Below are 11,582 nucleotides of genomic sequence, written 5' to 3'. Positions count from 1 at the left end.
TTTTTTTTTTTTTTTTTTTTTTTTTTTTTCCTTCTCTCTCTTAAACTTTGCTGTTCGTCGTTCTTCTTTGGTTAATTAATTAAGTTCCAAGTTTTAGCCATCTTCTTGCTTTGATGTGTTCCAATGTTTTGGGAGTTTGTTGTTGTTGTTTTTTTTAGTTTCAATGCTTAGGAAAATGAAATCAAAAATTTAAATTATTCTATTTAAAAAAGACTGTGATCTCACGCTCAATTTTCTCGGGTCCGATGTCTCGTGTCTAACTCTGATAGCATTTGTTAATAATCTAAACGGGCACATTGTTAAGTGTCTAACTCTAACATCATTTGTAACATCCCTAAGCAGGCCCAGTGTCTTTGTTCACTTTTGATGTATGGCTTTAATATCAATCCACCCCCTTAGACTCCAGCGTCTCTTACCGTCCGGTGCCTGGCTCTGATAGCATTTGTAACAATCTAAGTGGGCACACTGTCCGGTGTCTGACTCTAATACCATTTGTAACATCCCCGAACAGGCCTAGTGTCTTTGTTCACTTTCGATGTTTGGCTCTGATATCAATCCACCCCCTTAGAGTCCAGCGTCTCTTGTCGTTCGATGCTTGACTCTGATAGTATTTGTAACAATCTAAGTGGGCACACTGTCCGGTGTCTGACTCTAATACCATTTGTAACATCCCCGAGCAGGCCTAGTGTCTTTGTTCACTTTCGATGTCTGGCTCTGATATCAATCTACCCCCTTGGAGTACAGCATCTCTTATTGTCCAGTGCCTGGCTGATAACATTTGTAACAATCTAAATGGGTACATTGTTTGGTGTCTAACTCTAATACCATTTGTAACATCCCTGAGCAGGCCTAGTGCCTTTGTTCACTTTCCAATGGTTGGCTATGATATCAATCCATCCCCTTGGAGTCTAACATCTCTTGTCATTCGGTGCCTAGCTCTGATAGCATTTGCAACAATCTAAGCAGGCATACTGTCTAGTGTCTTACTCTAATACCATTTGTAACATCCCTAAGCAGACTCAGTGTCTTTGTTCACTTCTAATGTCGGGCTCTGATATCAATCCACCCCCTTGAAGTCTAGCGTCTCTTGTCTTCCGGTGTCTGGCTCTAATAGCATTTGTAACAACCCAAGTGGACCCAATGTTCTCGTTGGCATACTGTGTTTGACTCTAATACCTTTTGTAACATTCCAAGGGGAATCAATGTCCTCAGTGGTACAACATTCTATATCTGATACCATTTGTAACATCTCAAGCGGGCCCAACGTCTTTGTTGGTGTTTTGTCCTCAAAATTTACGTCTTAACTTTAATAAATAATTTACGGAGGCACCCAACTGAGGGAATGAATCTACGTGCCTCTGACTACGGTTGGATATAAATATGAGATATTTTTATGTTCATTTTTCAAAATATTTATTTAAATTAAGAAAATGAAGGATTAGAAAAATTTAAAATAATAAATTTAAAAAAGTTTATTTTTACATTTTATTGAAAATACTAAAAAAGATCATTTTTAAAAAAATTTATTATTTATTTATTTAGCTAAGAATTTAAATATTTATTAAAAAAATAAATTTAATGATTAGAAATTGTAAAAAACAAAGCATAATTTTGAATAACAAAAGAATAAAATAACATTAAGGAAAAAGTTATTGTATCACGGCGGGAAAAAACCCCGGTAGGATCAGTAAATGACCAAAAAGTCCCACCAATACATGCGTGAGCCAAGCAGCACTCAGGGTTATAGTCGTCATTATAAAATTTCCAGCCTCATCTTCCCGCCATCAGAAATCCCCAGATTTTCATCGATTCGATAAAATAATCTGGACTAAACCAAAATCCATTTTCAGGCATCGAATTCTTGCAGTTCATACAGAGTCCGGACATGGCAGAAGAGGAACCTGGAGAGGCTATCCGGCCGGAATTTCCGATGGGGCGAATAAAGAAGATAATGAAGCTGGACAAGGACATTGGTAAAGTGAATTCAGAAGCGCTGTTTTTAGTCTCATGCGCCACTGAGCTTTTCCTGGAGCTTCTCGCTGAAAAATCTGCAGAAGTCGCCGCCGAGAAGAAACGGAAGACCGTAAAGCTTGAACACATCCGAATCGCCGTCAAAAGGCATCAATCGATCAGTGATTTTCTCCTCGATTCGCTTCCTCTTCCTTCTCAGCCGTCGGATGCTCCGGCGAAGGACGAGAATCGCACTCGCGTTGTCGTTGATAAAGTGGCTCCTGAAGGAACCCGCCGAATCGATGATTTCTTTCGCCGGCCAGAGAAGACAGCGTCCGCGGAGACCAACGAGACATAGGCGCTCAATCTTCGACAGGCATAAGCTCTCAAGCACATTTTCTGAATTACTTTTGGCGTTTTTATGTTTGCGAGCAAGTCCATATTTTATCATTAGATGATAAATCTTGTTTGTTACTGAACATTACTTGATAAACATTATCCTGTTCATTTCAAGAATTTTCCATCTAAATATCGCATAAGAAGGGGAAAATTCAAAACTATTTGAGTACTGAATAGATGAATTTGATACAATTTAGACAATCAAAATGAGTAGTGGTCGACTTTCACTCTCTCTGTATAAGCGTTATTTTTAGGACCTATATGAGGTTTGTACAGGAAAAATTAATTGGAATGAACAAGAAACTCAAAGATAGAATAACTACTCGAGTATCTTCTCTATCTTCAGTCAAGACATAAGCTAATTCGCAGGCTAGAATGGTTCTCTCAAACTTTATTCTGTGGGATTATCTTATTGAATGACATTTGAACTTGAAGTCATGTAGTGAGCTCTAAGGAGATATTGGACCAGAAAATGTGGATACCACCGAAGCTGTTTCATCTCTGACCCGAGAATCGAGGTTGTGTCGACGAGCTATATTTTTTCCAGGTGATTTTTTCGCTTCCTTTATGAAAGAGATGCCTTGAGTTGCTGAATTTATGTTGTTTGAACCAAATTGCAGGATTCCTTGAGAAAGCCTTCTGTTCAAAGCTATGGCATTGCTATAACCTCCATTAATGCTAGCATTTGAAAGACGCCGACTGCTGGTGCTTGGCCTTGGTCCATAGAAGTTTTCTGGCTCGATTAGAATATGAGTTGGCACTTTTTTCTTCTCCTGCCAGAAGAAAACTATCATTGAAACCAACCTACCAACAGATAGTAAATTATTTTGCAGCAGAGTAGATCAAATTATTGTTGAGGATTGTGTTAAGAATTGTTGAGAGGGAGTCCCACATTAGCTTATTAAGGGGATGATCATGAGTTTATAAGTAAGAAATACATCTCCATTGGAATGAGGCTATTTGGGGAAACCAAAAGCAAAGCCATGAGAGCTTATGCTCAAAGTGAACAATATCATACCATTGTGGAGGGTCGTGGTTTCTAACATGGTATCAGAGTCATGCCCTTAGCTTAGCCATGTCAATAGCATTCTCAAGTGTCGAACGAAGAAGTTGTGAACCTCAAAGGTGTAGTCAAAATTGACTCAAGTGTCGAACAAAGGGTATACTTTGTTCAAGGGCTCCAGAGAAGGAGTCGAGCCTCGAAGGTGTGTGTAGTCACAAGTGACTCAAGTGTCGAACAAAAGGTGTACTTTGTTCAAGGACTCCATAGAAAGAGTCAAGCCTTGATCAAGGGGAGGCTATTCGAGGGTTCCATAGGCCTCAGGGGAGTCTCTATGGTCTACTTTGTTCGAGGGGAGGATTGTTGAGGATTATTGAGAGGGAATCCCACATTGGCTAATTAAGGGGATGATCATGGCCAATGGACAATATCATACCATTGTGGAGGGTCGTGATTCCTAAAAACTATGTGATATGATTAGGGGGGAAAGGAGAGTTCCGCTTTCACCATGTTGTTAAATTCATATTTAAAAGCCTGCTGCAGGGAAACATTGTACTTACCCTTGGTCTCCTCTTCTCCTCTTTTTCCTGTCTCAGGGCATTATATTCCTCCAACAATTCTAGCAATGGCACCTGAAAATAGGACACATATTTGTCCGTGATTAACAGATAACTAGGTATTCTTAGCAAGGTGGGAGAAACAAAGAATAAACACTACTTTTTATGGGGAAAGCATGGCAGTCCTGTGTATCTACTACATCTATTCTATTTGAAATTGCCAGGGAAGGTACTTCAATTGGTTTGTCTGCTTTTGATTTTCTTTTTTTACCTCGAATCTCTGACCCTTTTAGGTGCTTTTGGAAGATCATTTATAAAATTTAGAATCGTTCTCTCGAATGATGATTAGCACATGACAACAACAGCATTGTTGCAGGTAATTATATAGCTTACCTCATCATACAAGAACACTTTACTTCTTTCTGCCTCCCAACTTCTAGTCTTTTCCAAAAGCAATTCCACCAAAGCTGCAGTTTACGCCATTTTCAAAAGGAGAGAGATAGTGAAGTCATTTAAAATCCTAGTTATATGTTCACATTTGGAGATGCTCACATGTCTTTGGTGTGGAAATATATTGAACTAAAATATGGTCTGGCAATTTTAAGACATCCCATCTTTAAAGCCTTTTTTGCAGTTAATTGAAATTATTGCTGATATTACCTGGAATTTTGTTGACTGCTATTCTTGCTCGTTCTGCGCGCCTAAGATTTTTGTGAGCACCTCTGCTGACTGAGTATCGGCTTTGATCCTGAATGCTCAATTCTATAATTAATATTTATGATTAAGATTGCAGTCAAGTAGTTGTCTTTTATAGCTTGTAGGAAATTACCAACCATGTTATATTCTTCCAACCAGCGCTCTTCATCACATGTTAACATCCATTTCTCAACTTTCTCCATTATAGTCTTCCTGCTAGATGCTTCTTCTTTTGCTCTTGATATTTGTTCATCCATGCTTGTGAGGAGATTGGCATGATCAATTTCCCCTTTTGCAGTACATAGAAGTCAGTTTCTGGATTACTATAGATTTTCATTAAGTACATGATATTCTCTAACATTAATGCCATTACACAATGTACCAGAATGAATAAGATTTATTATTTTTTCCATTCCCGATCTTGAAGGTATCACCATATGTGATTTGTTACATATATCTTCCAGCTCCATCTGTTTCTTGATAAATAGCTCTTTCATCTTGCTTGCTTTTAGTTGATCAAGTCTCTTGACTTCAGCCTCAGCCTTGAAATGTTTATTCACATAATTAGCACCTAATTCATTAAATCTTCTATTTACCTTTATCACACGTGTGTAGTACCTGCTCAATTATGTATAACGTAAGGCTCCCAGGATCAGATATTTCAGGTGATGAGAATGATAATAGACGAATTACATGGGAAAACAATCGGCGATCACCATAAGGTGAATCCATAAGTTCCCACAAGTTTGTCAATGTTTTTCCTAGATTGTGAAGCTGCAGAAAAGATTGCAGAAATTTATCAAATATTGTTTTGTTTACAGTATTGGAGAACTTGGCATTTGTAGATTTAAGCCACTTGTTTAAATGTAGGGATACTGTAACTGTTGGTTTCACCTGGTTCTGATGACTTTTATTCTTTAGATACAACAGTAACAGCTGTGTTTTACTAGGCTGTGATGATTTTGTGCTTCTGATTCCCATAACAATTATGCTAGTGTAGTGATCAGATTAAGCTCTAGCAGTCGAACATTTTGATTTTGGGATGTAGCATAGATATGTTGTTTGGCAAGTACAAGTTTCATCACCTTTTCAAGCCGTTGCTGCTTTTCTTCTTTGAGAGATTCTACCGTGCCTTTAAGTTTCTCTAAAATGGAATCGCTAATGTTCTTTGATCTTCCAAATGGGTCGTCCAAGCTTGGATGAATCTTGGTGATAATCGTGGAAGCATCCATCCCCAACGTTGCAGACAATTTGTGGACTGTGTCTATATATTTCTCCACTCTCTGAAGCCTTTCATTCTGTCCAAAGAAAATCGATAAGAATCGGTACGTGAACGAAGTTAGAAGTTGAAATATTATGTTGTATGTGTGTGCATTTCTATTTACAGTAGGATCATAATGTAACCTTTTCACTGTGAAGTCTCTGTAATTCATTCTGATATTCCTCAAGTTTCGTCACAGAAAGATCGGTCTTATTCTCTATGACAACTCGAGATGAATCAACATTCTCTGCTTTACCTTCTATTTCTGCAGAAATTTTCTGAATTTGTACTTGTATGGCACTTAACTGTTTCATCCTCTCTGCTTTTCTCAGTCGCATCTCTCTCAGAGCTGGAGTTATTGAATCAAGCTGCTCTTTCAAAGTTCCCGCCATCTTTTCTGGCTGATCAGACTCGTCCAATCAACACATACAATTGGGTAAGAACTTGCAAATTACATATAAAAATGATTGATGTTATGATTATATTATGATAGTTGAAGAAATCATTGCGTACCCTTCCAGGAAGAGAGCGTTCTCCAAGGGACAACAGAAGATGGGTAAACTCAGCCTCGGCTTCTGCAAGTTCCTGATGAAGTCTAGCTCGTGACACATTTGCATCATCAACTTTTCTCCGGTAAACTTCTAGACACTCCTGTTCCAAATCCAGAAGAACCTTCTCTCTGTCAAACTGGTCTTCCCCCACTTCGTCCCAAATCATCTGTTATCATTATGTTATATAAGTCAATGCCACTGATATTATATGCCCAACTAAACAAATAAATAGAGGAAGAACAAACAAATTCCATATCCATGCCTGCAACTCCTGAAGTAGATATCCACATGAAGTTTCAAGCATAGTGGAACTTCGCGTCCCAATTGGAGTTTGAAATGAAGCCATCTTTTTCTCAGAACTTTGGATTGGAGTGTTTTCCCGAACCCCAAGCCTGCAAAGTTTGAGTTAATCAACAGAAAGTGCAGGAAAAGCTGGAAATGGGTTGGAAAAAGAGAAAGAGAAAGCCTGAGAGAGAGAGAGAGAGAGAGAGAGGTGGGTTTTAGTTTTTGCTTAAACGATAAGCGTAGGCTGTATGTTAGGGAGGGTGGGTATAGTGCGCTTTGTGTATGCTTTAGTTTCAAGGATCGCCATTTATCCTTCTTCAGCTTTATCTCCCCTTTCCCTTCACCCTGCTCCATCATTTCTTCTATTTTATGAACCATTAAGACAGCAACTCCCCGTCTTCCTCCATTAATAAGATGGCCTCTCTTATTCCAAGTTCTCTCTCTCCTGCATCACAGCCTAACCCCCCCGGCAAGTAGCTCTTGCAGACCTTGATTCTCAAGAAATCCTCATTTGGTTCTGTATGCAAAACTAGCCATAAATGAACGAAATAGTAGCTTGGTTCTTATTGAAGCTATGATTCCAACAATTTTTTTGGCTAAAAAGTAAAAGCATTGTCTAGCGACATGCATGTAGAGGATATCTAATGTTGTTGAGTATACTCCGACTTAGATTACATGCCATTTTGTTTGCTGCAAAAACAAGATTTTAGCTTCCTCAATGTTCTAATTATAGGTTTGTTTGTTTGTTAGTCCAAACCTTTTTCTGCCCTTTTTAGGAAAGAAAAATAATGTCTGTTACTTGTTCTTTTCTTTCTTATCAGATTTTATCTTATCTTCTGGAAGAAGGCTGAATGAAAGTGGGGCTGGAGAGAGGTTAGGGGATACCAAGAGTGTGAAGGACTCAATGAATTGATTGATAAAGACATTGGCGTTAGTGGCTTCATAGCTTGAAGAACTTAGAAGATAGAACTGAAACCAACGAATTGGCCCCTAAAAGATATTGCTTCCTCAATGGGTATTGTTAAAATATTGAACAGGCTGAATATTCTTAAAAATTTTCAGGTTCTTTCCAATTTGATCCCTAATCTATTTAAAATTTCAATTTTCCCCTAATGTTCTGCTAATTATCAATTTGGACTTCCAAAAAACCTTAATGAAACTAGTTATTAAATTATTATATTATTGACGTAAATAACTAAAATTGTATCTAGTTTTTACAACCATTTCAGGAACTCGTTGAAATTGTAGATTTCCTTCCTTATTTGATGTCCTCAACCATTTGATTCAAAAGTTGGAATTACTGTAATTAACCTTAAATACTTTTGCCTTATATATATATATAAATGTAACAGCTAAGTCCCCGTCAAATATTGTATTACCGTCACACTCATGATTTTAAAATGTTGTCTTGTTACGTGTTACTATCAAACTCACAAACATTTGAGCTTATGTAAATATTGTGCTTACATGCTGTTATTTGAGCTTATGTAATTTAAATGCAAAATGAAGATGAACAGCGTAATGATGCCAACATTTTTCTACCTAAGCAAAAGATTCCATTTCACTATGTAAGAATTTCGAGAATACAATATCTATTACCATTTTGGATCTTAGGACAATACCATGATCCAAGCAATGAAAATACAAGGAATTCCTATTACAGGCAGGCAGCCCAATAACAAAATCGCCAAAAATTCTCAACCCGTCTGTACAAGCCTCCACAATTAGAACACACTAAAGTGACTAAATTTTCTTTAACAATGTGAAAATTACAACTCAATATCAATCGACTATTAGAACGGTGACTAGAACCTAGTTTCGTATCGAACCAAGCTGGAGATGTCGAAGATTATTGAAATCAGCACAAGACAGGTGCAAAAATTATGATTTCCTAAGAGTTGTTAGGGAGGTGAGAGTTTAGAATGCTGGACCTGGAAAAATAGAACTTCAGTGTTCATCTTCTTCACCACCAATCCTGAACTTTCAAGCGTCTGCTTCGGTGAACAGTGAGTTTAACCCCGGGAAGCTTGTGCTTCACCTGTCTCCATAACATATTGACAGCATCTTCCTTCTTAGGAGGGTACTGAAATTCATAGTGGTGGGAGATACCCTTTAGTTGCTTCCACATTTCAATCCATCTCTCTTTAGGAAATTTCCTGAGTTTATCAACCATGTAACCAGGCTGCAGAGCCTCTTCGAAGGAGAAAAACAATGCGAATCGACTGTAGTCGATTTCATCTTCGTATGGAAGCTCTATTTGATCACTTACGATCACGGGAACACAGTGGCTCACAATAGCATCAAATAACCGGCAAGACGATGGAGTGTCTCCAGCGGGATGCAGACAGAACTTTGATGACCGCATCCCTTGAGAAGACTGGAGTATCAGAAGAAGAGAACAGAATGAGATACACTGGATTCTTTACCATAAAACCCTACACAGCTGTATACCTATGAGTAAGGGACATACAAAGAAACTAGGTTCCTAGACACCCGAAGAACAGAAATTATAAATGTAAAATTCCTACAAGTATTACAAAGTTATCTTGTTTCTTGGACACCTAATATTGTCTTTTCCTTGCCATCCAAAACTACCCCAAGGAGAAACCAACATGTAAGTTTGCGTGAGTATTTATGCAACACTTTTAGATGAGAGGAGTATGGGATATTGATTCAAAGCATACAAAAAAATAAAATAAAACAAGAATTTTGGATAAGAAATATGTTTGGATGTTTGGTCTGGTTAAGGTGTATGATATAGTTACAGAATTTAAACCAGCAGAGTAGAATTCACAAAGTTTTCCCATACAAATAGTCAAATAGAAATATTTAGCAAACACGCACACCGTACCGTTTTTATGCTTTTCTCATTTGCAGCGCTACGTTCATAGTGAATATCATCATAGCCGCCTAATATCTTTGCCAGTTTGACACGAATAATGCCATCCTGAAACATGTTTAACAAATTCAGTTACTAACAATTTCATGTCAAAACGCAAGTTCTACTTCCCCCATTTTAGAATGGGAGGGGACCAGTCATGAAACTTCAGTCGACTTACATCTTTTCTAAATGTCTTTCCCTGAAAGAAGAGTAGTGTCGGGCGAGACTCATATGGGTCTGGAGGGTCATCGTCAATGAAAGAACTCACAACATGCACATATGGAGCTACCACATCTTTGCGCAAATTTGACATGGCTTTTGGATAGCGGCCAAAATCCACAACAATTTGAATTGAGGCGTTCACCTGGTTTCGGAGAAACCTGAAGGCATTAGGATGTGTCATGGGAATGACATGGTCTCTGCCCTTAGACCTCTGCCAATACTTGGATTCGCTCAAGAATTTCATGAGTTCAATCTGAGGAAACATTAGTCAAATAATCAAAACCAATCAACTGGCTGAAGTACAGTTTCATGTAACTTTCTCTTCAACGCTTCCAAAACTAAGAATATAATATTTGAAATACAAGAAACCTAATATTGAGACAAATTAGATGCTGACAATCAGAAGAATACAATTCAAAGTAAACCCATATCTATAAATCTGAGATAAGAATTCAAACAAATGTTTCAAACATCGTGATCAGATGAACAAGTTTCCTAAATAGTGGACGTGTAGATCCATGAGTTCATTACAAGTCAACGACTGAAGTTTTTAGTTAGTGCGATGGATTAATGAGAAGTGGGAAATTGACAAGCTTGCAACCACGAGATTTACACTAAACTAGCATGTTTATCCCTGGATCTGCAAATTCACTCGGTCTGAGATTGGTAAACTGGATCGAATTCAATTCTAAGAACACTATAGAACTTCCCCCCTTTCTACATCTACTTTACCCGCCACTAAGCAGTCGTCTGAAGAGTAAATGGAAAATTGAACATTATCACAATCCAAGAACTGCGATAGAATCAGTTAAACGTAGCAAAATCAATTTGAAACCTACTAGACACGTTACAGTCAAATAATTCAATGCCTTCGAGGATCATATTAGAATCCCGCTCGGAAAAGCCCTCCCAAACCCAAGGATGTGAAGTCGAATACAGAACATTGCGGGGTCTAAACAAGAAAATAGAAAATTACAGAGTTCCAGAAGAGCCACAAACTTTAATCTGTACAATTAACTGCAAGGTACCTGCAATTGGTGATCAACCTCCGTAGCCGGATCGGTCATATTGCGTCCATGTGAATTAAAACTCAACGAAGAAAAAAACGGCACAAAGAAAGCATCCGCATTCTCCGGATCCATAACTCTAACTGCATCTCTGCCATCCTCACTACCTTCGTGTAAAAGCGAACCCGTCATCCAGTACTCCACACTATGCTGCCGCTTCAACCCCGAGTTTCTGGGCCATGGAGGCCAAGTGGATGCGGTGACTGGAGTCTGGTCCAAGTTCCGGCGATTGAGTATGCCTACATTGAAGCGACGGGGAAGGTCGTACATGTAGACTCTGAGAGGAGGGTCGGCGGCACAGGGGAAGGAAGAAATTGGCTGTGACTGAAGCAGAGGGAAGAAGTACGATCTGATGTCGACGGTTCCGACGAGAATTGAACAAGAAATGAAGAAGATAACAGAGAAAATGAGGAAGAAAATAGCTTTCCGATACATTTTCAGAGATCGTCGGCCACAATTTCTCTCTCGACCGAGTTCTTCCAACTTCTAACCAGGCGGTTATTTACTCCGTTGCGTTGAAAATACGAAACGAATTATTATTCATTTAGATTTATAATTAAAATTAAATTAATAAAAATATCTATATCTACAAAATTCAATAATACCTAAATTATAAAAAAAATTGAAAATATATTTTCGATTACAATTTCATTTTAAAAAATTCTTTAATTTCATTTTTTAAAAAATAAGAATTACTCATGATATTTCATATA

At 38.1% G+C, this 11,582-nt stretch overlaps 3 protein-coding genes and 1 long non-coding RNA gene across 5 annotated transcripts; 2 read left to right on the top strand and 2 right to left on the bottom strand.

The window, feature by feature from the left end:
* The first annotated feature begins 1,797 nt into the window (after window positions 1–1,797).
* Window positions 1,798–2,890, top strand: LOC111492238 (DNA polymerase epsilon subunit C). The gene is made up of 2 exons (XM_023141523.1): window positions 1,798–2,326; window positions 2,793–2,890. The coding sequence occupies exon 1, from the start codon at window positions 1,886–1,888 to the stop codon at window positions 2,306–2,308; it is 423 nt and encodes a 140-aa protein (XP_022997291.1). The 5' UTR covers window positions 1,798–1,885; the 3' UTR covers window positions 2,309–2,326; window positions 2,793–2,890.
* Window positions 2,499–7,419, bottom strand: LOC111492115 (65-kDa microtubule-associated protein 8). 2 transcript variants are annotated; one of them, XM_023141325.1, is made up of 11 exons: window positions 6,677–7,416; window positions 6,377–6,580; window positions 6,007–6,264; window positions 5,688–5,900; window positions 5,221–5,376; window positions 4,985–5,144; window positions 4,740–4,891; window positions 4,567–4,654; window positions 4,300–4,373; window positions 3,910–3,981; window positions 2,499–3,122 (listed from the first exon to the last, which is right to left on the bottom strand). In XM_023141325.1, the coding sequence occupies exons 1-11, from the start codon at window positions 6,758–6,760 to the stop codon at window positions 2,799–2,801; spliced, it is 1,785 nt and encodes a 594-aa protein (XP_022997093.1). In that variant the 5' UTR covers window positions 6,761–7,416; the 3' UTR covers window positions 2,499–2,798. The 2 variants fall into 2 exon arrangements, with proteins under 2 accessions (XP_022997093.1, XP_022997094.1); XM_023141326.1 differs by lacking the exons at window positions 2,499–3,122; window positions 3,910–3,981; window positions 4,300–4,373 and having other exon boundaries at window positions 4,577–4,668; window positions 6,677–7,419.
* LOC111492248 lies at window positions 5,188–7,846 on the top strand. Its single transcript, XR_002719834.1, has 5 exons — window positions 5,188–5,324; window positions 5,424–5,927; window positions 6,196–6,299; window positions 6,385–6,496; window positions 7,521–7,846. It is a non-coding gene; the product is annotated as an uncharacterized LOC111492248 (long non-coding RNA).
* A 428-nt stretch (window positions 7,847–8,274) lies between these two features.
* Window positions 8,275–11,379, bottom strand: LOC111492142 (probable arabinosyltransferase ARAD1). Its single transcript, XM_023141389.1, has 4 exons — window positions 10,831–11,379; window positions 9,759–10,055; window positions 9,551–9,646; window positions 8,275–9,076 (listed from the first exon to the last, which is right to left on the bottom strand). The coding sequence occupies exons 1-4, from the start codon at window positions 11,302–11,304 to the stop codon at window positions 8,663–8,665; spliced, it is 1,281 nt and encodes a 426-aa protein (XP_022997157.1). The 5' UTR covers window positions 11,305–11,379; the 3' UTR covers window positions 8,275–8,662.
* Between the last annotated feature and the right edge of the window lie 203 nt (window positions 11,380–11,582).

This window comes from Cucurbita maxima, unplaced genomic scaffold, assembly GCF_002738345.1.
Source record: "Cucurbita maxima cultivar Rimu unplaced genomic scaffold, Cmax_1.0 Cma_Scf00017, whole genome shotgun sequence".
NCBI classification, from domain to species: Eukaryota; Viridiplantae; Streptophyta; class Magnoliopsida; order Cucurbitales; family Cucurbitaceae; genus Cucurbita; species Cucurbita maxima.
The sequence above is the reverse complement of the archived record's forward strand: the minus strand, read 5'-3'. Positions and strand labels throughout refer to the sequence as shown.

What these genes read in the sequence shown, in the direction of transcription:
- LOC111492238 (XM_023141523.1), top strand. Translation starts at nt 1,886, where the DNA reads ATGGCAGAAGAGGAACCTGGAGAGGCTATCCGGCCGGAATTTCCGATG.
- LOC111492142 (XM_023141389.1), bottom strand. Translation starts at nt 11,304, where the DNA reads ATGTATCGGAAAGCTATTTTCTTCCTCATTTTCTCTGTTATCTTCTTC. An exon ending in GAAAGACATTTAGAAAAGAT is followed by an intron (nt 9,647 to 9,758) that starts GTAAGTCGACTG and finishes AACATGTTTCAG; the next exon opens with GATGGCATTATTCGTGTCAA. An exon ending in ATGAGAAAAGCATAAAAACG is followed by an intron (nt 9,077 to 9,550) that starts GTACGGTGTGCG and finishes CTGATACTCCAG; the next exon opens with TCTTCTCAAGGGATGCGGTC.
- LOC111492115 (XM_023141325.1), bottom strand. Translation starts at nt 6,760, where the DNA reads ATGGCTTCATTTCAAACTCCAATTGGGACGCGAAGTTCCACTATGCTT. An exon ending in CGTTATACATAATTGAGCAG is followed by an intron (nt 5,145 to 5,220) that starts GTACTACACACG and finishes AAACATTTCAAG; the next exon opens with GCTGAGGCTGAAGTCAAGAG. An exon ending in AATAAATCTTATTCATTCTG is followed by an intron (nt 4,892 to 4,984) that starts GTACATTGTGTA and finishes GTACTGCAAAAG; the next exon opens with GGGAAATTGATCATGCCAAT.